Consider the following 27,025-nt stretch of genomic DNA (forward strand, 5'->3'; position numbering starts at 1 on the left):
GATTGAATGTAAAACAGACATTAACCTCTTTTTTTTATAGCTTACAAGAGGCAGTATGTGTTCAAGGATGAATATGTGTGCATGTGTATGTACGTGTGTGTGTGTGTGTGTGTTAATGTATATTTGGAAAGGTGTGAAACACCTGAGACGCAGTCACGATCATTGGGAATGACTGGCGATGGGTTCTCTTCAGCAAACCACGTTTGCAATCAGTTTCTGATAACATCTATGGTTTCCATACATTTGTATGTCTTAAGGCTTTAGCCACTTCGTACGGTACACAACCCATATATACAAATCAAAGTAGTACCCCGTGGTGACATCATTTGACTGTGATAAGCGCCGTGCCGGAACAAAGGGTTTGTGTTAGAGCAGGAATTCACATCTGTGTGACAGCACCATAGTCTTTCACATAACATTCGTAAGTGCAACACAGTAGCTGTGTCCCATCAACTGTGTTCACAGAAGATGGCATAAGAGGAGGGGGTTAAAACAGAAGGGAGGGGGGGGTTAAAACAGAAAGCAGGTGTTTCTGCAGTAGGTGTGGGCTGTGAGAAACTTCAAGACACCAAATTTTTAACAAGACACAATCTCGAGAAGGAAGTTCACTTTTTGTTTGCAATTTTTTAAAACACTTGTAACAAATAAAAACAAGAAAAAAGAAGCATACCAATACAAAAAGGCATAGAGCCCCAAACCACCCACCCTCCCAAGAATAAAACAAAATTTAACCCTTTCTCTCTGTCTGTGGACAGTGATGTCACAAAAAAACATGTATATATACACCACCCCACCCCACCCCACCATACACCGTGCTTAATGCTCTCATGGCTACAACTCGATCAAGTTCGTTTTCATTTCCAAAACTACCCAACAGCAGCATTCCATATGTTAAGAATGAACAATCCTATCCTTTGATCCATTTAGAAGGATCTTTGGAAACAATTTAAAATAAGGTTCCATTTGTTAACTTAAGTAAATTCATTATGTATCATAAACTAATGAACAATATATTTTTTACAGCATTAATTAATCTTTGTTAATGCTAGTTAATAAAATTACAATTGTTCATTGTATGTTCATGTTAGTTCATAGTGCATTAATATTAACATACACAACTTTTGATTTAAAAAATGTATAATTATATGTTGAAATTAACATTAAAGAAATAGTTCACACAAAAATTAAAATTCTCTCATCATTTACTTACCCTCATGCCATCCCAGATGTGCATGACTTTCTTTCTTCTGCTGAACACAAATCAAGATTTTTAGAAGAATATCTCCACTCTGTAGGTCCATACAATGCAAGTGAATGGTGGCCAGAACTTTGAAGCTCCATAAAGCACATAAAGGCCACATAAAAGTAATCCATAAGACACCAGTGGTTAAATCTATATCTTCAGAAGCGATATAATAGGTGTGGGTGAGAAACAGATCAATTTTTAAGTCATTTTGTACTATAAATTCTCCTTGCCCAGTAAGTGGCGATATGCAAAAAGCATGCAAATTGCCAAAAACAAAAGAATAAGAATGTGAAAGTGGGGACTGATCATAAAAAAGGATTTAAATAATGATCTGTTTCACACCCACACCTTTCACATCTCTTCTGAAGATATGGATTTAACCACTGTAGTCCTATGGATTACTTTTATGATGCCTTTATCTGCTTTTTGGACCTTAAAAATGTTGGTACCCATTTACTTGCATTGTGAGGTCTTACAGAGCAGAAATATTCTTCTAATAATCTTCTTTTGATTTCTGAAAAAGAAAGAAAGTCATACACATTTGGGATGGCATAAAGGTGTGTAAATGATGAGAGAATTTACATTATTGGGTGAACTATCCCTTAAACAAATAAATAAAAATTAATAAATGCTGTAAATTTAACTAATAAACCTTATTGTTAAGTGTTACCGGATCTTTTTTTGGTGCATCTATATTCATAACTCTCTATTTTGATGTTGGCTTGTGTTGCAATGGTGACGGACAGACTGTCACTACATTCAAACATACAGATCCTTCATGGAAAACCGAGAAAAAGCTCCTTTTTACTCACTAGTGTTATAGGAACAAATTCTGTTCTACCTAGGCACCAAAATAACAAGCTATCATTTTCATACCAACTTTCCACAATCGTACTGCCACCAACAATCTAACAAACACTTCCAATTAAATTTTTTTAATGCAGTTTATGTACTTTTGTTGTTTTTTTGTCAACATATTTTCATTTTTGTGCAGAAGAAAAATATAATGAAAGATTTTTGGCTCTGTGAGCACCAGGATGTGTAAAACATTAGGATATATATATATTTCTATATATTTATACGTATCTATATAGAGTGCAAATCAAACTACACATTGAAACTAACAAAAGGAAGAACGAAAGCAACTAAAGCAATCACTACTTAAATATATTCTCATATATATAAAGTCTATGTTTGAACATATATGTCGATCAAATATAAATACTTTATCAATATACGTACATATTTTTCTGTTAACTATATACATATCATGACTACATTTAGCTGAAATGGTATATAGCTAGGTGCAGAAGAAAACTGCAATGCAGCAGCCACAGAGGAACGACGCAAACACACACTCACACACACACACTCTTACAATGAGTCTGATGGCGCAGAAGCACAGAGGGTCCATAGCTCATAGGTAATCTGAAGCCTTAGACCTTTCTATCAGTGTCTGCAGTCCTTGCAATAACACTACCTCCACTGCTCTGCTCTATCATGGAATGTGCTTGTAGAATCACCCTTGTACTTCTGAGGCTGAACAGTCAAGACAAAAAAGAAAACAAGCATGAACAAGAGGATGCATCACACACGCATACACACAAAAAACACCACTGTCCTTAGAGAGAGAGGAAGAGATACCTGAGATCCACATTTCCCCCGTCCCCACTCCCCATCCCATAAACCCCACCCAAAAACTCTTCAAAGAATCTCATGCTGCAAACGGTTCTACATGAAAACGTGTTTTCAGTTGTGTCGTCCCCCAGAAGTAGTAAAATTCAAGGTGGCAGGTTGGGGGGCATTAAAAATACAGTGTTGCTTAAAAAAACGACAACGAAAAAGAGAATTCGAAACCCACCGACAGCTCCTTTCGCTTAGGATGTCAAAAATTGACGTTTAGGTTGTTCAGGTATCCACCAGTAAGTCCAGTTAAGGTGTGTATTGCTACCACCCTGATGATTTTGCACAGCATGAATATTGTGAGTGCTTGCTGGGTTACACTATAAATAATATATTTATATTTTCTTAATCCTTTTTTTCTTCCTCAAAACAAGCTTTTTATTTAAGAAGCAAAATTACTTCAAGGAATGTTCAGGGGTCAAGGCAAGTTAAGCTCAATTGACAGCATTTATGGCATAATGTTAATTAACACAAAAAGTATTTGACTCATCCCTTGTTTATTATTATTATTATTATTTTAAATAAAGGTCGATTTTTTTTGTAATCAACATTATGCCACAAATGTTGTAAATTGAGCTGAATTTGTATCTAATCCAGAATATTCCTTTAAGACGTTATGTCTTTAATTTTTTTGAGAATTCAGACAAAATGTAGTTAGGTTTATACTTAAAACTAGAAGAACGATTTGCCAACAGAATTAGAAAAATAATCTTGTTTTCCCTTTGAATTAAGTTTATTTTTCTTACCCCACTGACAAACAGATATTTTTCTCATTTAGTTTTTTAAGGGTAAACCTCACAAAATTTTGTTCGAATTCTCTGAAAATAAGACTTAATATATAATTTTGCTTCTAAATTTTTTTTTATCTTGTTTAAAGGATATATAGATATTTTAATTGGAGAAACACCGGAAAAAATATTGATGTCCCAATGCATTGACAGGAGTGGTGGGCGGGTATTAGACAGTGCAGGTAGAGATATTTTTAAGACTAGCTTACACACTACGTCTGATACATCACTACAAAAGTCCCTTCAAAGAGACGTTTGAAAAGAAAGGACATGACAGCACATCTTGACACAAAGCGATCCCTGCCTGTATGGTAGAAGTTGCCCTTTTGCTCAGATCTCTCAGCTTTCCCAAATCCTGTCAGCAATTATTAAGCGGGACGAGGCAAAACTGTCTTAAGATGAGTGTAAAAAGGCCACTCCTACGAACATCATAATCTAAGTGCAAAATACCATGCTCTGGTAGGTTAGCTAACTGGTCAGGTGACCCAGCCCTGTGTCTACTGGACGGTTCAGTCTGATTGAAGGAACGATTGGGTGCAATTGTCCCAAAGAGTGTGACAGGGACTAGGCAGTGGGTGTGGTATGGTACACATTCTTCATCTGGCTTATGAGGTTTTTAAGTGTATTTTTAGGGTCTTTGGGGAGGGAATGTTCCAATCAAGTGTCTGTCTCCATAACTGGCCATGATGGAGGGTGGGGTGCGAAAGCTGATGGGTGGAATATCTGACTGGACAAAGTGGGGATTGGTTAGGATCAGTGAAGAAGGTCTGCCTGGTGAGGGCGGTGCCTCTTCTCCCAGTTAGTGCTGCATGTTTGAGGTCTGGTTGGTGGATGCCACGTCCAAACTCCAATACTTTCTCCGTGCTTCCTCCTCTTGACTAAACTCCATCACACCACACACAACAGACTGGATTTGTCAGAGCAAGTTGATAAAAAAATGTTTTCCATTTCAGTCTTTGTGAAGATCATCGGTCACAATGGAGAAAACATAGTTTAAGTATTAGAGAGGACCCGACAGGAGGTTGACGTGGTAGGAGATGAGTGGCTGAGAACCGAGGTGAGGCTGTGCTCTTATAGACTGCAGCCCAGGGCTGGACTCTTCTCCTGAGGGTTGGTGAGGCGACGGAGACTGGCACTGGAATAGCCTTCATCACTGCAGCTACTGCGCAAGCTTCCCCGCTCGTCCGAGTCGCTTACACTGCTGGTGCTCCACTCCAGATCTCCGAGGAGATAGTCTGTTCCTTCCACGTCAATGTCTACCTCCTCTTCTGTAAAGCAAACACATGTAAAAATTCTTAGGATTGTATGGCAGACATTCCTTCTTCATTCTACTTGAGCCATTCATTTGTCAACATGAAATGGCATTCACAACTCATTTTACTTCCATATTGTTTTAAGAGTGAAACAGATTATTCAACTTGATTTTATCAATTGGCAATTAATTGGATCATGAAATGAAGGCGTTTCAAACCAGAATGGAGCCACCCCTGAATTCAAATGTGCTAAAACAATGCCTAAGTAGCTGTTTGGCTATGGGTTAACATTATCCAATAGCCTGTACAGCATAGGTGAAGTCAACAGAAAAGGAAAGTTGTTTCAGAGGCGAAGCAAGTTATAACATTTTGATGAAATATTAGGAAGACAAACGTTTTTTTAATTTTAATTTTCTTTAATTTGGAATAACATGCACTGATGAATCATGCACAATTAGACCAGAAATGTGTATTAAAGGAATATTCCGGGTTCAATACAAGTTAATTGACAGCATTTGTGGCATAATGTTGATAACCACAAAAATTAATTGTGACTTGCCCCTTCTTTAAAAAAAAAACAAAAAAAAAACAGGTTACAGTGAGGCACTTACAATGGAAGTGAATGTGGCCAATCCGTAAACATTGAAATACTCACTATTTCAAAAGTATAGCCACAAGACGCAAACAATATGCATGTTAACATGATTTTAGTGTGATAAAATTGCTTAACCTTTTCTGTGAAGTTAAAGGCAATTTTATAACTTCGTTGCCATGACAATGTAATGTCAATAAACCCTAAAACGACTGTAAAATCAATGATTTAAACAACTTTACAGCTCAAATAATACAAGATTTTTAATAGGATTAATGCAAGTGCTTTTATAAAATTCAAAGCTTCACATTTCTGCCTTTAAAAACCTCCAAAAATCAGCCCCATTCACTTCCATTGTAAGTGGCTCACTGTAAACTCAATTTTTGCCTTTTTTAAAAGAAAAGGAGGGTTGAGTTGAACATCAACACTATGTCACAAATGCTGTCGATTGAGCATAACTTGTATTGAACCCGCAATATTCCTTTAAGAAAGTAAATAGGGTCAATTATGATTTCATGTTGACTTTAAAACAGACAGGACTTCATCAAACCTGCACGACACAAACGTGCCCAGACAATATTACAAACAAAATCACAGAGGTTTGATGAATTTTTTTGTGTCAGACATCTGTATACATCAAACATTCCTAAATAATCCACTTCTTGTGTCACATAAACACAGTATACTCACTCACTCAGGGTTAGTTTAGTGTAATTTACTCACACTCTTGTTGTTTCAAACCAGTATGACTTTCTTCCATGGAACACAAAATGAGATGTTAGGCAGGTAGCCTGTGTCACCATTCACTTATATTGATCAAGAAAAAAAAAAGATGCAATGAAAGTGAATTGTGACTGAAGATAACATCCTGCCTAACATTTCCTTTTGTGTTGCACAGAAGAAAGAACTTAAAGGAGAACTATCCCTTTAAAAAAGATGAACTTGCATGTACAGAATTTGATATTGTGTGGAACCCACATGACACAATGTGTAATTTGCTTGAAAACTTGTTTTCAATTGATGTTTGTGAAGGTTGCAACATTTTCATGTGCATTTCGAAGGGCGCTATACGTTTAGTCAATCTGGCCCATTATTTCCATGGCAACATTCCAATTTGGGTGTTAAAGTATTCATCATACATTTCACACATGGCGCTGCATGCTGCAGTCTTTCTACATGCCATCTGTTTGTAGGACAGGCCTCAGCATATACAAAATAAACTCATAAAGACTATTATTTGCCTGAATTCTGGGAAATTTTTAGAAGTGCGTGGGTTTCCTTTGTGATTACCAAACTTCCCTTGCGACATTGCATGGGAGCGTATGTGTCTGTGAATGACAAATGGTTCTAGGTAAAACTATTACCATTCAAAGAAAAACTGGTTCTTCAAAGCTCCAAAAGGGTTCTTGATATTTCAGAAAGGTTCTTAGCTGCATTTAATGGGATCTTAGCTAAAAAGGTTCTTTGTTGAAAGAATCAGCCAGCTACATTTTCTCACGTACATGCTTGACCTTTCAATTTGCCATTGTTTTGTTTGAGTTAAATAATGTAAAAAAATGTGATATAAATAAAAAGCAAAAACAAGATGGTCCACTATTCTTTTATGTGTGATAATTTAATAAGCGAATAACTCAAAAAGTCATAAACTTGTTTAATACACCCTGTAGTTACTAAATAAGCAGTATAGGAAACAGTTTAGTTCTACCATTTTTTCTATAGCTTTACATTCACATTCAGATCTGTCCAGAGTATCACGTTATGACGGCTTCCTTTAAGAAAAGTGGTTTCTGAATTCGTCCCTTAAATTTGGGACAATGGCTAAATAATAATAATAATAAAAAAAATGTTATGCTATACACCGATCAGCCGCAACATTAAAACCACCTGCCTAATATTGTGTAGGTCCCCCTCGTGCCGCCACAACAGCACCAGCCCGCATCTCCGAATAGCATTCTGATATGATATTCATCTTCTCACCACAAATGTACAGTGCGGTTATCTGAGTTACCACAGACTTTGTCAGTTCGAACCAGTCTGGCCATTCTCTGTTGACCTCTCTCATCAACAAGGTGTTTCCGTCCACAGAACTGCCACTTACTGGATGTTTTTCGGCCCCATTCTGAGTAAACTATCTGATCAGTGTATATCAATAAACACTCTCAAACATGCTTTAAATAAAAGTCTAATGCCTGATGTTTAATAACATGATGCTGTAAATGATTAAATGCTCAAAGCATCTATGGGTTTCTTAGCCCTGTTTTTACTTACACAAACACTCTAAAAATGGCAATAATTCAAGGTAGATCACTTAGTGGATCTCTTGTGTGACATCATATGAACTGTCATTTGATGTTGAGTCCTCTTATAAAGAATGTTTTCTATATTAAATATGGTAGTTCTACCACTTTTAAGGCTGTTTTCACACTTGGATTAAACCTTCTGAAACCAGAGTTTATTTTCCCTAATTAAATTAATGGCCGGCCACTATCTGGGATCAAATCAAACCAGATTCTTAACCATTAAAGGGATAGTTCACTCAAAAATTTAAATTCTGTCATTTACTCACCCTCATGTTGTTCCAAACCCATATGAACACAAAAAGAAATATTAGGCAGAATGTTAGGCACAGTCACCATTCCCTTTCAGTACATCTTTTGTCCACACAATGAAAGTAAATGGTGACTGAGGCTAACATTCTTTCTAACATCTCTTTTAGTGTTCCACAGAGGAAAGTCATACAGGTTTGGAACTAGTCGCATGCATGAGTACCAGGATTCAGTGTGTTGCAACACTAACCACTAAGCTATGATTCTGTCAGTCCTCTGCTACAGTTTGATTTGATCTAAAACAGTACGGCACACTATCCATAACTGTGTGTATATATATATATGTATATATATACCTTGGTCGGAGTCAGATTTGTCTGAGGAGATGGTGGAGCCCGTGCTGTCCATACGTGTACGCTCCACACCTAGCTGCTCCAGACGTCTTCGCAGGTGCCTTTGTTCTCTCTGTAGATGGTCTATTGCATGCTGGGCCTTCCGCTCACTGTCCTCCAACCTCTGCAGACACACACAGACATGTTCAAAAGTTTATTATAAAACAGATAATTCCAGCTCTAAAATCTGATTGGATGATCCATGTTTGAAGTCATTGTAAACTATATAATACTGTATACATAAGCTGCTCGACCATGCAATTTGGCTATTGATCTAGATTACCAGACATTAGAATTGTTAATTGCGATTGTTATTAATAATACATTTAATTGAGCATTGGGGGTTTAAGGCACTCCATCTAGCGTTGTTCCTAACAACACCCCTTAACCATTGGTAAAAGCACTGTAACACTTGGCCTCTCATGACTTATTGCCTTAATATCACATTGATGCATATGGGTCTACCGAGAATTTTCTGTGCTTTCATGCTTCCAAACACAATTAAATACCAAGAGCATGTACGCACATACAGTACCTTGATGTGTTCCTTAGCCCTCATAAGTAGGCTGAGGGTTGTGTGCCTGTTTGAGTCTGGTCCTAAGGGCACCAGGGATTTCAAGCGTTCCAAACACAGTCGTAAATGTGCCCTCCTGGGTGGGGTGACATTAGGAAAAGAGAGAAAGAGAGAGTGTGTCATAAAACTAACACAAACTGAGAGAGTGTGTCATAAAACTAACACAAACTTTCCATAAGCAGCAGCAACAGAAACAACATAAATCAAAATAATTTGAAGAATGCGACAACAATCTGCAAATTTAAAACTGTATATTGATTGTTCAGTGGTTTTCAACTGGCAAGTCCCGACCCAAAAAAGGGTTGCAAGTCTGTTCTGATCATGGACAGCAGTGAGAAAAAACAAAAAAAACAATGCTAAATACAAATTATAAAATGCAACTAACCATATAATCATGCAAATTTAGAATAGAAAATTAAATGGGCTTATCATCTTTGTGGAGGAGAAAATGCTTTCCGTATCATGTTGTTGTTGACATCAAAGGCACTGTATTTACTTGTCACTTGATAATATGGCTAATATTAATGGAATATTTAATGTTTGTACTGTGTTACACTGGTAAGTCAAACTTCTGCTATTGTTTATGCATTTCCAATTCAGCATATGTCATGGTAATCATTTTTCATACTGCTGGGCCTATGCAGCTCAAAGTAATTTTAAGGTTTGTTTTAAGTATATTTTTGATTACCTATGTAAGATCAATAATTTTGGTACAGTGTTGGGTCACCAAGATGTCCAATGTAAAATCTGAGTCCTGAAGCAAAACTAGTTGAGAACCACTTGTCTAGTGTTTGATAGTGCTTTTATATATATTTATATACAGTATATGGAATGCCCAACATGCCAAGGAACATGCCTTGAAAAAACATGCATTAAAAAACATTGTGCTATTCACATATACTGGAACGATCCAATCAACCTGTTATTTAAAAGAGGATTATTACATTTATCCTTCCAAACGCTACACTAACTTTCTCCGTCTGCATGTGGTCGGGATTCACAGCTGCTGGGGTGTGGTGATGAAAGGTGTAAGCGGACATATGACCTGTTATGCAACCAGCCAGAAATGGCAGACTGCTCTGCTGCTGTATTTGTATTGAGGCATGGGTCACAACCCAGCTATTTTACTACAGCCTCTCAGTCACTGTGAGTGAACATCTGTGTGTTGAGCAGTGAAAGGAAACACGAGTTCTGCCAACACATAAGTGTGTACGTGTTTGCTGTGGGCAGCTTTTTGTGAGCCACTATATTTGAGCATGTAATAACTGAAATACAGTGTGTATAGGATGAGAGCATGTAAAAATGACATGGTACCTCTTTTGCTAAATGCAAATGGTAAGCAAATCATGCAAATTGGGATATCTCACTTTTTTTAACACCACTAAAAATTAACAATACTATTTCTTCCTTGTAGCATCCAGATTCATATTATGTAGTCTCAATGATAAAATAATAGGATGATCAATACAGCTTTTCAGCCATGCTGAAATGCACACAAAAATACACGATAAAACAGCTCTACCCTATAAAGGCAAAATGCTGTAACTATGCTGTAAAAACACTAAAACTAAGAAAAATGGGGGGCCTGGGTAGTTCAGCGAGTAAAGATGCTGACTACCACCCCTGGAGTCGCGTGTTCGAACCCAGGGTGTGCTGAGTGACTCCAGCCAGGTCTCCTAAGCAACCAAATTGGCCCAGTTGCTAGGGAGGGAAGAGTCACATGGGGTAACCTTGTCGTGGTCTCTATAATGTGTGGTTCTCGCTCTCGGTGGGGTGAGTTGTGCGTGGATGCCACGGAGAATAGCGTGAAGCCTCCACATGCGCTACATCTCTGCGGTAACGTGCCCAACAAGCCATGTGATAAGATGCGCGGATTGACGGTCTCAGACGCAGAGGCAACTGAGATTCGTCCTCTGCCACCTGGATTGAGACGAGCCACTATGCCACCACGAGGACTTAGAGCGCATTGAGAATTGGGCATTCCAAATTGGGGAGAAAAGTGGAGAGAAAAAAAAAAAAAAAACAGGAAAAATGGCTTAAAATGTTTTTTTTTTAATTAACCAACCAAATGTGTTGCACCAGTATACAAGGTAATGCAATGATTAGATATGTTAATAGTTTCAGTCATAATTTAATTTTGACCAAACATGTTGACCAACACAAAAGAGCTATGATCGATGTGAGACATCTGTTCACCTAACAACTGAGTTTATAAATGTGCAGTAACCACTGAGGCCAACTATTAACCATAGTTTCTATGTCAGGGACTATATATTTTAGAGGAAGGTTGGCACTTAAAGGAATAGTTTATCCAAATAAGAAAATTCTCTCATTATTTACTCACCCTCATGCCATCCCAGACGTGTATGACTTTCATTTTTCTGCTGAACAAAGATTTTTAGAAGAAAATCTCAGCTCTGCAGGTCCATACAAAGCAATTGAATGGTGGACAGAACTTTGAAGGTCTAAAAAGCATGTAAAGGCAGCATAAAAGTAATCCATAAGACTCCAGTGGTTAAATCCATATCTTCAGGAGGGGTATGATAGGTGTGGGTAAGAAACAGATATATTTAAGGCTTCTTTTACTATCATCAATCTCCACTTTCACTTTAATATTCTTCTTTTGTTTTTGGCGATTTGCATTTTTTGTGCATATTGCCACCTATTGGGCAGGGAGGAGAATTTATAGTAAAAAAAGGACTTAAATATTGATCTGTTTCTCACCTACACCTATCATATCGCTTCTGAAGACACTGAATTAACCACTGGAGTCATATGGATTTCTGTTATGCTGCCTTTGTGCTTTCTGGAACTTCAAAGTTTTGGACCCCATTCACTTGCATTGTATAGACCTACAAAGCTGAGATATTCTTCTAAAAATCTTTGTTTGTGTTCAGCAGAAAAAAAAAAGGTCATACATATCTGTGATAGCATGAGGGTGAGACAATCCCTTTAATGAATTTGCTTAAAAAAGCTTGGATGCGTTTGCGGCAGGTTTGTTTGCAAGAATGGCACTACATTAGGCTGCTAAAAGGACAGGATGTGTGTACACCTGCCTCTCCAACACACACGTACACATAAACATGCACTAAAGAACACACCCAGACAAAGGGTAATGTTTGCACCACTGCTTGTCGCTTTCATACCTGGTTCGAAGGTCAGGAATACTATTGCATAACTTTAGAATCCACCACCAAAGTGGTGAAATAACCTAAGTGGCCCGATGTTTGTTAAACAAATACAGACTGCGTGCGCCGTCCGACAGTCACTCACACAGCATGTTGCAGCACGGGTCAGGGTTGATAGTACGGAAGCGCTCACAGTTTCGTTTCTCTGTCATCCATTTTCTGAACTGTTCTATAGAGCAGGTTATTCACGGTCCGGTGTCATTCCGAGTGGGGTTTTAGAACGAGCCAAATTGTTCACCAAAAAAAACTTGTTGACAGGCAATGTATTCGGTCTTGTTTACACCTGGTATTAAGATGCATTTTGGGTGATCCGATCATAAGGGTACAGTACAAGCGAGACAGTTCTCAGTTTACACCTGGTTGTTATATACATCTCTTTAGTAGGGATGTGCGAGACTAGTCGACTAAACGGTTCTGATGCAGCTAGTCGACACTGGAATTACTAGTCAGTTAATATTTCCCCCCATTCAATTGATCAACATTTTTACACATTTAAGTTTGGCTTTATATTTTCACAGAGGCTGTGCTTAAATTACTGTCATATTAAGGCTGTATATTTTAAATATAATTAATAATACAAATATTATTTAAAAAAAGAAGATATCTGGAGTAGATACAAAGTTTCATTTTACCTCAGGCTGTGTGTGCTTCTTCCCTCTCTCAATCGCGACACGCACAGGAAAATGTCCTTTCGCTAGACAAGCAAACTCAGCAAAGTAGTTATGAAATCACTTTAGTGGTGGTGCAGTAATCGGATTTCCAAACGTTTTAAAGTCCCTATGGATGTTTTCACATTTGAGTCTTCTTTAAATCTGTGCATGCTTGTACGTTATTTTTCTGCTGTGCAGGCTTTTTCAAGTGCAGGAAAGCCACCTCAAGTGAGTCAAGTCCCGTCTTTCACCGGACCATGTCGCCGTGTTAATTTTGCTCATCAAAAAATGTATGCTTTTGAGTAAGTAGCCTAGAAAGACTGTTTTAGGCTAGGTATGCCATTTTTTAATCTGCTGATTAAGAAGGCTATTTTCAATGAGGTGCCGACTGCTTAACGGGTTAAATTATCTGTATACATTAGGTTTATAGTAGGCTACATCACAGGCCTATTTTTTCTTTACTTTAGCTAATTTTTTATTTATTTTTTAAATCGTAACTGTTTTTGGTTAACGTTCTTTCCTGTTTTGGATTAGTCTACCTGTTAATTATTTTCAACAATGTAGTGACTCTTTTAATATGTTAAGTAACTTTTACGTGGTGAATTCCATTTAAAACAGGCTGGGTTGCTCTATTGGTCCTGCACTATTCATTCAATTGTTTTCAGCAAATGTGCCTGTTAAATATTCGCTAACGTTGATTCAGTGAATACGTGTCATGTTTTATATTTAAATGTACAATGATCATAATGCAAGGCGAGCACATCACAGATAAATGCCCCTTTTCAGTGGAATTTAGTGCTGGATTTGGAATAGATTAAGTATTTTAACTGGGTCACATAAACACTTTTTTTATTAATTTTTGTACTGTTTTCTGAAGGTTGTTTTTTTTTTAGACTAGTCAACTTCAAAATTTTCGTTTAAATGTCAGTGAAATTAGTCGATCTGCACATCCCTACTCTTTTGGACACTTGTGTTCAGATTTTGAGGGGAGGGTCTCTGATTTCATAATGACATACATCAACTGAATTGAACTGAGTTGGCTTGAAAAAGCCTTGTCTGAAAGTTTAAGGAAAATTTTTAAACTTTTACAAAAAAGTTTTACAAATAGATAGTTGCTAGCATGAACTGCTAGCATGTTTAAACTTGTAGCTAGTCATTGCTTGCATGTTGCTAACATGTTTCAGCATGTAGCTAGGTGTTGCTAGCATGTTTTACCATGTAGTTAGGCATTGCTAGCATGTTGCTAACATGTTTTCGCATGAAGTTAGACATTGCTAGCATGCTGTAGCATGTAGTTAGGCATTGCAATCATGATGTTAGGTGTTGCCAGCATGTTTTAACATGTAACTAAGCGTTTTTAGCATGTTGCTAGGTATTGCTAGCATGCTTAGGCATGTGGCTAGGCTTAGTTAGCATGTTGCTATCATTAGCATGTAGTTTAGCATTACTAGCATGTTTTATTAACACCTTTATTAACTGTGCTTCAGATGCCTGTGTCTTACATCTGCATCCCCGCACTACTGAAGAAGTTCTGTGAAGTTCTTGAGTATGTATATATCTATGAGGTCTTTGTATATATACTGCCATGATCCTTTAAACTGGACCTCTGAACATCTGCGGTTAAGCAGGTCACCCTTTCCCTATTCAAGCCATATGACATTTAACATAAATCACCAACCTCTCCTGCTCTTTGACCTCTGAGTAATTGTCTTAACCCTGCAGGAGAAGTGTAAGTGCAAAGGCATGTACGGCAGCCCACAGCTCAGGTTACAGTTCTAAAATCTCCCTTCCAAGACAAACAGGCCACGAGCATGCAAGGTCCATCTTAGAGCAAACACATGTTTCTTGCAGGCAAACCTAACTATGCTTGTGTTTGAGGTGGTGTGTGTACAATTGGGGCTTCTGTTTACAGAAAGAATGCCGCTTACAGCTGTTGGTTGTGTATTCTCTTAGATAACCCAGACTGTTAAACAATAAAAAACACCATGTCATGCTCTGCCTATAGGGCATAGAGCAAGCATGTATGAAATATGGCCCATATCTGGTGCAGAGTGAAAATACATAGTGCGACACTGAGGTCACTGGGACAAATGTAGCAGTTTCACACGATACAGGTGTGTGACATTTTACATGACACCGATACACCCAAAGACTAGGTTAGCTGTGGGGCCTTTCAGGTAAGAATTTAACTTACACCAGCTGTTTTACTTAAGCGCCATTGAGCTGAACAATGATAAAGTTGAACACAAATTTGCTCAACATGCTACATGGCCATGTAGCCATGTTTTTTAATATTAGTGGTGTTTACTAAGGCAAGCATTACTGTAAGTATTGCTCATTCTAATATTAATATATTTTTTAACAGAACCAAACCATAAATATTAAACTTCAATGTGTATCTTTTCCCGCACCGTTTGTGTTACAGACATAAGATACCTCAAATTGTGCATCTTGTTGAGAGGTATTGTTCTATTACTTTTCTAAGTAAATTTTGACTGGGTGGAGGATAAAACTGGCTTACGCTTACACTGAAGGAGGGACCTGAGTTATATCTAGGAACCAGAATAATATAGAGACTTGGCGGTGGGCTTTTTTGACTTTGACTAGTAAACAACCACTAGAAAACCATAGAAATGCCCTAGCAATGGTATAGTGCTCAACAAATGCCCATCAACTTTTTCAGCTGGTTCCGGAAGTGTTTTTCCCATTAATTTTTTGGGAAAAATACATTTTATAAAAGTCTTCATGAAAGAGTTCTAAGCCATTAAAGAGCACCTATTATGGTTTTTAAATATGCCTAATTTTGTTTTAAAGGTCTCATACAATAGATTTACATGCATCCAAGGTCAAAAAACACTTTAATTTGCTCTCTTTTAAAAGAATAGTTCAACTAAAAATTAAAAAATTATCTCACCATTTACTCGCCCTCAAGCCATCCCAGATGTGTATGACTTTCTTATGCTGAACACAAACGATGATTATTAGAAAAATGTTTCAGCTCTGTAGGTCCATACAATGTAAGTGAATGGTGGCCAGAACTTTAAATGTCCAAAAATCACATACAGGCAGCATAAAAGTAATCCATACGACTCCAGTGGTTAAATCCATGTCTTCAGAAGCGGTATGATAGGTATGGGTGAGAAACAGATCAATATAAGTCCTTTTTTACAATAAATCTCCACTTTAACTTTCACATTCTTCTTCCTTTGTTTTTGGCGATTCACATTATTTGTTCATCTCGCCACCTACTGGGCAGCGAGGAGAATTCATAGTAAAAAAGGACTTAAATATTGATCTGTTTCTCACCCACAACTATCATATAGCTTCTGAAGATCTAGATTTAACCACTGGAGTGGTATGGGTTACTTTTATGCTGCCTTTATATGATTTTTGAACCTTCAAATTTCTGGCCAGCATTTACTTGCATTGTATGGACCTACAGAGCTGAAATATTCTTGTAAAAATCTTAGTTTATGTTGAGAACTATGAACTATCCCTTTAAGGATTTGTGGGTAATGTAGTTCTTCACTAGGAATTCCTCTATTAAAAATGCTTTTTTTAAATGAAGATGAATCAACACAAAATGATGGCTTAAACAGAAGCATATATCACCGATTAACAACCTCGGAGCTCACGGTAGGTCTGTCTTTCAAGGTTTATAAATTATCGTTAAAAATCAAGTTGTCTATGAAAAAAAATAAAAAGGTTTTTTACTTCTGGAACCTGACTGTAGTGCTCTATAGTAATGCCATAGCATCATGGCGGTAAGCACCACTCATCTTTTTCAGTAAATGTAAAAATCTAGGGTTTTTATGTTATTTTTGGCCTTTATTTTGTAAGGGATGGTGAGAGAAAGAATAGGAAATAAAGGCTAGAGAGGGAGGAAACTGATTTTAGAAAATGTTGCCAGCTAGATTCAAATTGCACGAGCACCACAGCTTAATGCATCAAAGCACTAATTGCTGCACCATGGCTCCGATGTTACTAGCCTTTTATTTTTATTCAGCTTACAACTATGTAAATCCTTACAACACAGCTGTACTGGTTTCAGATCGGATATCTTCCCTGTTTATCCAAATCTGCATCACAAATGCACTCCCACTTGAGTTGCTGTATGAATGTCGGCCCTGGACTCCATTTTGAGCCAGTATGCAACAAAAGCAGAAACACAGGGAGCCTCTCTTCCTTCTCCCTAGATAAAAGCAGCTCTTCTGAAATGAACAGCAGATTAGTTGTCTGGAACTCTGTGACCTCAGAGCTCTGCACAAGTTTAGTCTTATGTATGCAGAAAGAGGCACACTTTACTAAGCATGGCTGGTGTCAGACTGGGAGGGGACAGTGACTATAGCTGCGTGCATTGTTAAGAGTTTAAAAGTCAAAGTCCAGACGCCCTGGTTTTCTCACTGCTAAGCCCGACGGCATCTATTATTCAATGCATTCGGCAAGCTGAGCTCAGAGTTTGGTGTGTGTGTGTATGCGTTACCCAACCGCAGAGCACCAGGGACAACTCTAAGCTAGGTTCATTAGTGAGATCTTTCACATTCAAAATTTCAGGTCACCCATTTATTGAGACTTTATCTCTAGGTCAAAACTGAATGGATACATCAGCCGGTTGACTGATCTTAATATTTATTTCTTAGGGTGCAAGTGGATACACATGATAAGGGAAGGCTTAGAGAAGACTGAAATGAGGCATTCAGGCACATTCCCTGGTCATTTAGCTTTCAATTACAGAAGTATAATCTTAAACTCATGAGTGTGAATGTAATGAGGTATAATCCTGCAAGTTTACAGATAAGACCAAATGAATGTGACACTGACATAAAGGTTATATGCACATACATACCTGTTCTTTTCCATCTCATTGTGTGTAGACCTGAAAAGACACAAAGGGAGAGAGAAAGAGAGATCTTTTTATAAAGGCAAGCATCACTATTGCTATTACTATTACTCATGTGTAGGATTAGGGATTTGAACAAACCCCTAACCATAAGTATTAAACTTTGGTAAATAACTTGCCCTGCACTGTTTGTGCAACAGACATGAATGAAACCTCAAATCATGTGACTTGTTGAGGTGAGGTGTGTGATCAGACTTGCCATTTTCGCAAGGAAGATGATACAGTGGGTGACGAAATCCCACAGACTAACAAAAACCCATCATTAACTCACTCTGATGTTGTTCCAAATCCATTTAATTTTTTCGTCTTCCATGGAACACAAAAGGAGACATTACGGAGAATGACAGCCTCAGTCACCATTCACTTTCTCGATATCTCAATATCGATTCTTAAATTCCAAGATCGATCTTTTACACTATGCGCAACACTCCACTACAGTGAGAGGAAATCCCTCGCATTAGCAATCAAATTTCACACTATGTGACTAAAACGTATATATTTGGCAACTAAAAATAAACACTTAATTCTAATCATGTATGGCACAGATAAGATAAAGCCATTCGGGTCCTCTCTCGTTATCATGCGCTCATCTACAGATGTTCTTTAAAGAAATGCCAGTTTTGTTAAAGAGACAGTCTTGGTTTTAGCACATGTTCAACAAATGAATGTAAATACTTGTAAATAGTACAAATTAGACAATTAAACAATACAATTTTAACAAAAATAACTTATGAAATATAATATTTATTGACTGAACACATTAATTTGTTCATTTAAAAAAAAAAAAAAGTGACCAAAATGATTGAAAAATGAATAAAATATAACTAGTAAAATTATCTATTTTTAATGTACCTAGTAAGAAGGTACCCTGTATAACTGCATTAGATGGGAGAGAATTTCTTTCACATGTAAGCAAAAGGGACATTTTAGCCGAAATATACCCATATTAATCGATATCGAATCGAAATCGGATTGGAATCGAATCAAGAGCTTGTGAATCTGAATCGAAAAATCTGTATCAATACCTAGCCCTACTTGTAACTGTATTGTATTGTAACTGTTTTTTTGTTTTTGTTTTTTAACTAAGGGGTTTGTTGCAACCAGCCCCAGAATATCATAGAGACTCTGGTGGTTTCTTTTGACTTGGACCAGTAAACAACCACCTAGAACACCCTAGCAACCACCTGAAACACCCTAGCAACCAACTGTATAGCAATGCATTTACTAAATAAAATACTCAGAACACCAAAGAAACCACATATGTGCATAAGCACAATGCGCTAAAAACCTCTCCTTAGTGAACACCTTAGCAAATGAATAGCAAAGCCCTGGCAACCATTGAAAATAACTAAGCTGCACAAGTTTTGCATGGGCAAGCACCACTCACATTTTCTTCAGAAATTGTTAAAATCTTGTTTTTTGTTAATAGGAATAGTATAGGGAGTCCAGGGAATTAAATAAAAGTGAGAACAAGATCTAGAAATGATGCAAGTGGGACTCGAACTGGCATAAACCATATAAGCACCATGACTCAATGCGTCAGAACATGTGCACTAGGCTACACCTCCAACATCACAGTCCTTGTTCTTAGGTTTAAAAGGCACATAGAGAGTGTCCTGTGTGTACTGCTGATTTGAATGTTCAGTACAAAGGCAGACTGGTGTGTGAAAAGGCTGTTCAGGACGAAACCTTAAAGGGAATTTCAGGACCCCTGGGCTTGTTTAGTGGATGCAGAAGTTGCCAAAATGCTAATTACTGATTGCAAATGTCCTCTCTTGCTATGTACGCAAAATACATATAGGCCCTCAGCCCCACTTAGCAACAGTAACTAGAAACACAAGCCTGAGACACAAGATGACGGTGGGGGGTTGAATCCTCACACACCATATGAATGAAGGCTCATTTGAGAGAGACCATTACTAGATCAACAGAGGAGTGAAAGAAAGGCAAAGCAGAGGCCACAATAAAAGATGAGGAAAACAACAGCTAAAAAGTTTCGTGACGTCTTCCTGCCTTCAACTCATGTCGGAATAATCGTATTCACAAGATGAGCGCACATGAATGCCACCACAAAGTCATAAATAATTACCAGTGGAAACTTTTTCAGAGTGACCAATAAAGAATCATTGAGGAAGCGAATCGGTATGGATCATAATAAGCTGTAATTGTGAATATTGACTTTTTACTTTAATTTTTACGCAATTTACATTCTGTTGATGAATAAGTGATCAAACCTTCCAGAAAGTGCAAATTTAGCCAGTGCAAAAACAACAACTTGTGTGCTGTGGCAGCATGTGATTTATAAAACACATCATTAAAGCATCATTAATGCATCTAATGTGCATCCTTTGCACTTTATTTTGTTGTAGGTGCACTAAAAAACATCTTTATTTATCAGGAAGTGAAAAACAGAGAATGAAATAGTCCAACTTGTCCATTTTATCGTGATGGAACTTTCCAGGAGGATTCAAACGAAAATGCAATATTTGACTATGTTGTTGCGAACAATAGAACTAGAATTCTGTGACGCAAACATTGAGTGATACAAACACTGAAAGATTTACCCATATTAGCACACTTGCAAAACTGCTTGTCCAATCAAATTAGTGGACCGGCTCTAACTGTTGTGCATATGGAATGTGCATTTGCAGAAACATACACATACACACTGCAACTTTGAATGCTACCAGTGATCACATGAGTACTAGTACATGGGTCAGAACTTTCTTTGCGAGTTCCAGCACATGCAAAGCACTAGGACTCAAAAATGGAGCCTGGAAGGAACGTATCTCGTCTCCCTCTCATTCATCCATCCTTCAAACTGACCTCATGACTAGGGCTGAAAAGCTTAGTCGACATTGTCGACAACGTCAACAAAAATTTTAGTTGTCGAATAGTCGTTTGATCTCATTTAACGTAATATGAGATCACATTAAACTCTAATAATGATGCGCGAGAGCAGCACTGCAGCTCGCGCCTGACTGAGGAGAGGAAGGAAACACAGCTCACAGTCCAGATGCACTCTAAACCTTCCAAACAGCTTCAGGTGATGTAGATCGCAAAGTATGAGGGAATTATAGTGCAAAAATAAGTGGAGCTGGAGCTGCCACTCTGCTGAGTGTCGAGTGTCTTTAAAGGAAACACCCTGGAGTTACATCTTTAATGCAGTTATATTTAATGCATTATAGCTTTATTAAAGTTCAAATAATATGAAAGCAGATCATGTAAATAACTACAAACTCTGAAACTGTCATTTCTCTGTGCAGTCAGCACCTCTTCTATGAGTTGCACGAATGTCCCGATCTAAGGGGGAGGAGACTGAAACTGCGCCTGGCTGAGGCACACTGTCACGGGGACGCTCGTCCCTCGAGCTGCAGCTAGATTATAACGTGATGGCTCACGACTTATTGAATCATAATATGTGTCACTGTGCATTTCTTAACGTGAAGAAAATTGGCAATACGCAGCTTTATTATTAAGAGAGAGTTTGTTTTTTTGTGAATTAAAGATGGATTGAAGTAAACAGAAAGGTGAGAGAGGGTAGTCTTCGTCCCATTATACACTGCAACAAAATACATTTTTGATTTGTTTGGCTTGTTTTCCAATATAAATATCTAAAACTCCTTTAAAACAATGTACATTTACTTTAGCAGCTATACTGCAGAAGATTGAGAATGTTGAATATAATGTTAAATATACAAACATTTTAAAATATCTAAAAATCCTGACACCCCTGGAGTCGCAAGTTCGAATCCAGGGCGTGCTGAGTGACTCCAGCAATGTCTCCTAAGCAACCAAATTGGCCCAATTGCTAGGGAGGGAAGAATCACATGGGATAACCTCCTTGTGGTCACTATAATGTGTGGTTCTTGCTCTCAGTGGGGCATGTGGTGAGTTGTGCGTGGATGCCGCGAAGAATAGCGTGAAGCCTCCACATGCGCCATGTCTCTGCGGTAACGTGCTCAACAAGCCACGTGATAAGATGCACGGATTGACGGTCTCAGACGCGGAGGCAACTGAGATTCACAAGGACTTAGAGCGCATTGGGAATTGGGCATTGAGAAAAGGGGGGAAAAAAATACAAAATAATCTAAAAATCCTTTAAAAAAAAGATGCATTCGCCTGAGAAGCAGCATATAAGATATTTAGACTTGCATTTAAAGAATATCTTGAATATAAGTATATTTTGTTTTTACTGCACTCGCAGAAGTATAACCAAGTGAAAAAATACACTTATATACAAAATACACATATTTAAGATACATTCTCTTAAAGACAGTCTAAATATCTTATGTTGCTTCTCAAGTAAACATATCTTGTTTTAAGGATTTTTAGACAATTTTAAATGGAAAACAAGACAAAAACACTTGATAACAATAGGATTTTTTGCAGTGAATTTTTTTACCGAATTAAACTTAATAAAAAGTATTTTTCTCCCTTTAATTCGGTGAATGTCATGTAGAGGTATTTTTAGAAGATGATTCTGTCCTCTTTATTGTTAGTAAGCATGTTTAATACAACCTTTTAAGTTGGGGCACAAGCTCAATAATCAGTTAAGAGCTAATAATTAATCATTGCAATAATCGCCGAATAATCGTTCTAATAATCGTTAGATTAATCGATTATCAAAATAATCGTTAGTTGCAGCCCTACTCATGACCTTGTCTACAGTAACCCTCACTCTAAAAATACCTTCAACCCTGGAGAAGAGGATATCGTCTCACATTTGGAACGCAAGTAGATGTCAAACTTCAAAACATATTTTATAAAGCTTAAAGGGATAGTTCACCCAAAGAGGAAAATTCTGTCATCATATTAATGTCGTTCAAAACGCAAATGATGTTATTTATTCTGTTGAGAAATTTTGAAGCCTATTGATGCAGCTCTTGTTTCCATACAATGATAGTGTATGGTGACTGATCTTATTTTGAAACACTTTCCTTATGATGTGTTACATTCATACGAGCAGACAGAGAGCACTCTCATACTATGAGTTAAAAGGTGGATCTGACGGCATTGAGGATCTATAGCAAAAAAAGAGTAAGAACCGCTCTGATAGCTGAAATATAAATCCAATAAATACACGATTACAAGTCTATATGGTTGTGACGAGGAGGGCGTGGCCAGGCCGTGATGGATCACGGCCGGCGCTGAATCAGTGGGAGAGCGAGATAAGGGGCAGCCGGCAACGCCGGTTTGAGAGAGAGAGAGAGAGACGCACGTGGGTGCTTTGCATGTGTGTCTGCGTTTGTTTGTTTTATGTTAAGTTTCTGATTAATCTTTAGGTTGACTGTTCAGCCGGTTAAATTTTTTAAGTGGTTTGGGTATTTTTTACAAGAATAAAGGATAATTATATGAGAAAAACTAACCAATGTAGCATCATATAGAATGCTTAAAAAAAATAGATTTTCTGCCTCATTCTATGAACAGAATCCACAAATGATCGAAAGACTATGTTGTGTATACTTTGTGGGGTTTTGAAGTAAGTTTAGGGCATTAGAAAAATTCCTTGTGTAAATGGCTATGTGAACATTTAGCATTATGTCAAGGTAAAATTGTATTTCTAGCCATTAGATGCACCTGTTACCAGTCGCAATTATATTTTATAATGAATTCTATCAAGAAAATCCACTTTTGATCTTTTTTTATTCCTCTAGTAAGACCATTGACATTAGTGCAAAGATGACAGCAAAAATATTAATCTTAATAAGAATTTTTGTATTTCTTCCCTGTAAAAAATCTAATAAATCCTTTAAATAGACTTATTTGAGAAGCTATACTGCATAAAATATTTATGCTTTTTCAGAGCATATATATTTTTTTATATACAAGTGTATTTTGTTTTGCTATACTGGCAGATTTTTTTCACGCATTTCACTTGTTTATACTGAAAATAGTGAAAAGATCTGCCAGTGCTGAAGAAGTAATCCAAAGTCTTTAGATTATGTTACTGACAAAAAGCAATCTAATGGAATATGTTACAAATTACATTTTACAGCATGTATTCAGTAATCTGTATTGGGATACATTTTAAAAGTTACCCTCACAACCCTGACTGAGACTACCATATTGCCTAATATCTCTTTTTATGTTCCACAGAAAAAAGTTTGTCATACTGGTTTGGAACACGTGAGGGTGAGTAAATGATGACAGAATTTTCATTTTTGGGTGAACTATTCCTTGAAGAAACAAAATAGTACTTTAACTTTGTTTATCATTTGTAAAAGCTCTTGCTTAACATGTTTTAAAACAGTTGGATGTTGGCTTGGTTGAAATTAAGATATAATAAACAAGCTTTCTAACGTGTTTCCATATTAGTTCACTGTGTAAAGATATCAGATGATCTGCTTGGCTGGCATCTCACTCATAAGGTGGATTTCAGGGGGTTGGGTGCGGGCACCGACAGATACCAGTGATATAACAGCCTGTGTTAGGTCGAGTTGATTTCCATCAGTGCTGTACAGTGCAGTGCAGTGCTTCCTGTATGTGCCAGGCCACCTGTTTCTAACACATAAAAGGGCAAAGCAGTTCCTTTTTTACACTAATGCGCTGTAGAACACATTTGGTCCTGTCCGATTTGCTGTGTATACATCCAATACACACTGTGATGGCTTAAAGGCAAAACATTGTTACCCACACACCATTAGAGATGTGCATTAAGACAGTGAATAAAGGAAGGAGATAAAATAAGGTACCAGTGCGCACATTCATTTCCTACAGGAACAAGAAAAGAACCCACGGCTGCTGTTAGTTGCATTAGACCACACTGTCTGAATATAAGCAAGAGGTAGGAGGAGTCCTGTCATATATATAATGGGGGTGTTTGAGCTGTGCTGGTTGCCTGGATCGAGGAGAGGGGGAGGGGGAGAGGAAGGCACCAGCCTACCACTCTCACTCTCTCTCACACGTACACACATCAGGGACCTACGCCGTCACCCTTCCCCCACATTCCATCAGGAAACGCAAACAGGGAAAGCAGGTTTGCAGAGATATGCATTAGATAAGAAATCCACCTGACCTATATTTAATAAAGTTTACACAAAACACAAACACACACACACACACACACACACTCAAACACAAACTTTGTGAATGACATTCCTGAGATGTGTATGGCTTTTCACTCCTCAAGATCAGTCATCGATTGGACACACAAAGCTCAAATGACTGAATCACTTTTAGCTAGTGTGAATGGACACAGGGAGAACCGTCTAATAAGTCAGGTGTGCAGCTGAAGAGATGCGAGGAGTTTATTCAGCAGCACAGATACTGAGCAAAGTGTTTCATGCATGATGCACTTACACCAGTGCTTGAGGTAGTGAATGTGGGTTACTGTGCAGAGGATTCATCTTCATGCATTTGCTGCACAAAACGTCTTGCAAGATATTAAAACTAGTCTGACATTTCTTTTTTTTTTATATATTTTTTATTTGGAATGCTATATTGAATGGCTTATTTGGCCTTGAGCTACAACAGCGACATTGAAGATAAATACACTAGTAGGTGTGTACTGTAAATGCCTGAAAGAAATCCAAATGATTGATGTTCCATATTTAATCAATAAGGTACAAGAGGTTGTGCTATATTGTGAATATAGTCACAGCTAAAGGGTCTTATAAGGCACAGTGCACAGCTTTATTGCTTTTATAAAATGGTTAATACATAAAAGTTTTAAGGACACAAATTGTCATTTAAAAGCCATTTTATTAAGCAAATTCATTAAAGGGATTGTCTCACCCTCATGCTATCACATATATGTATGACCTTTTTTTTTTTTCTGCTGAACACAAACAAAGATTTTTAGAAGAATATCTCAGCTTTGTAGGTCTATACAATGCAAGTGAATGGGGTCCAAAACTTTGAAGCTCCAAAAAGCACAAAGGCAGCATAACAGAAATCCATATGACTCCAGTGGTTAATTCAATGTCTTCAGAAGCGATATGATAGGTGTGGGTGAGAACGATGTTCCATATTTCCAGTTACCTTCGCGTCTGAGACAGTCAATCCACGCACCTTATCACGTGGCTTGTTGAGCGCATTACCACGGAGACATAGCGCATGTGGAGGCTTCACGCTATTCTCCACAGCATCCGCGCACAACTTACCACGTGTCCCACCGAGAGCGAACCACATTATAGCCCATGTGACTCTACCCTCCCTAGCAACTGGGCCAATTTGGTTGCTTAGGAGACCTGACTGGAGTTACTCATAACACCCTGGATTCAAACTCGTGACTTCAGGGGTGGTAGTCAGAGTCTTTACTCGCTGAGCTACCCAGGTCCCCCTAGTCTGACAATTCTGAGGCATCAAAAGTTTAATGCATCCACATTATGACCAAAATACTCATACTTTTGGAGGCAGGCTATACTGCACCCACATCTTTCCGCCACCTGCTTTTCTTGGGGTAATAATTTATGCAATATGCAAATGAAATATGTAAATACGTAATGTTATCTGGTCCTATCTTTAGTAGTTACCCGTGCATATATGTTAACTACAAAGAATTAACATTGGATAGACAGAGAGAACAATATACTGTTAAAAACGAAGTGCTAAGAATATGTAATCAAGTGGAGTTTAACTAGAGCTAAACTGAATGTTAATCCCTGGAAAATGGGTTAACCTACCTCAATTAACATTAAAGCAATGACCAAAGTCTGTTCTATTTGCATTAGTCAATCATTGTTAATCAAGGTCCAAAATTAACTTGCCAAACCTGAAAAAAGTACTGGCAATAAATATTTTCTAACGGCCATGAAACAACTTCATGCATCCTAAATGAACTTCTAATGTTCTTAACTCACATTTGACACTTTTTGGACCAAGTTGATAACCTTACAATCCGAGCAATGGTCAATGAACTTGTTTTCTAAACAAACCTTTGCTAATGGACACAACATGACCACTTTTAATTAGGGATTTGCACGAGTAATTAACTAATCGAGTACTCGTTTAGCACCAGCTAGTCGAATATTAAAAACACTACTTGAATATCTCAAAAAGATTTGCCTTTGCACATTTACCTGCTGTGGGCAATGCTGAATTATACCGTAATTTCCTTCTGAATCTCTTACCAAATCTTGCAGTTACAATTCAGTCCATTAGGGGAGTGCTGTGGATGTGTCGTCGAGGTGTTGGATCAGAGGAGGAGATATCATGGTGTCTTTGGTGTGTGCTTTCAGCAAGTGTGGCAATACTTGTAATATTTTGATT

At 37.7% G+C, this 27,025-nt stretch overlaps 1 protein-coding gene across 1 annotated transcript in view; it reads right to left on the minus strand.

Moving 5' to 3' along the window:
* Positions 1–1,764: 1,764 nt before the first annotated feature.
* The window catches only part of mxd1 (MAX dimerization protein 1), a 32,601-nt gene continuing 7,340 nt past the window's right edge, over positions 1,765–27,025 (minus strand). The window contains exons 3-6 of the mRNA XM_051661802.1: positions 17,759–17,788; positions 9,036–9,150; positions 8,465–8,624; positions 1,765–4,985 (exon numbers count right to left, since the gene is read on the minus strand). Coding sequence (XP_051517762.1) covers positions 4,789–4,985; positions 8,465–8,624; positions 9,036–9,150; positions 17,759–17,788 — 502 coding nt within the window. The 3' untranslated portion in view covers positions 1,765–4,788. The remainder of the gene's footprint in view (positions 4,986–8,464; positions 8,625–9,035; positions 9,151–17,758; positions 17,789–27,025) is intronic.

Source organism: Myxocyprinus asiaticus, chromosome 3, assembly GCF_019703515.2.
Source record: "Myxocyprinus asiaticus isolate MX2 ecotype Aquarium Trade chromosome 3, UBuf_Myxa_2, whole genome shotgun sequence".
Taxonomy (NCBI): domain Eukaryota; kingdom Metazoa; phylum Chordata; class Actinopteri; order Cypriniformes; family Catostomidae; genus Myxocyprinus; species Myxocyprinus asiaticus.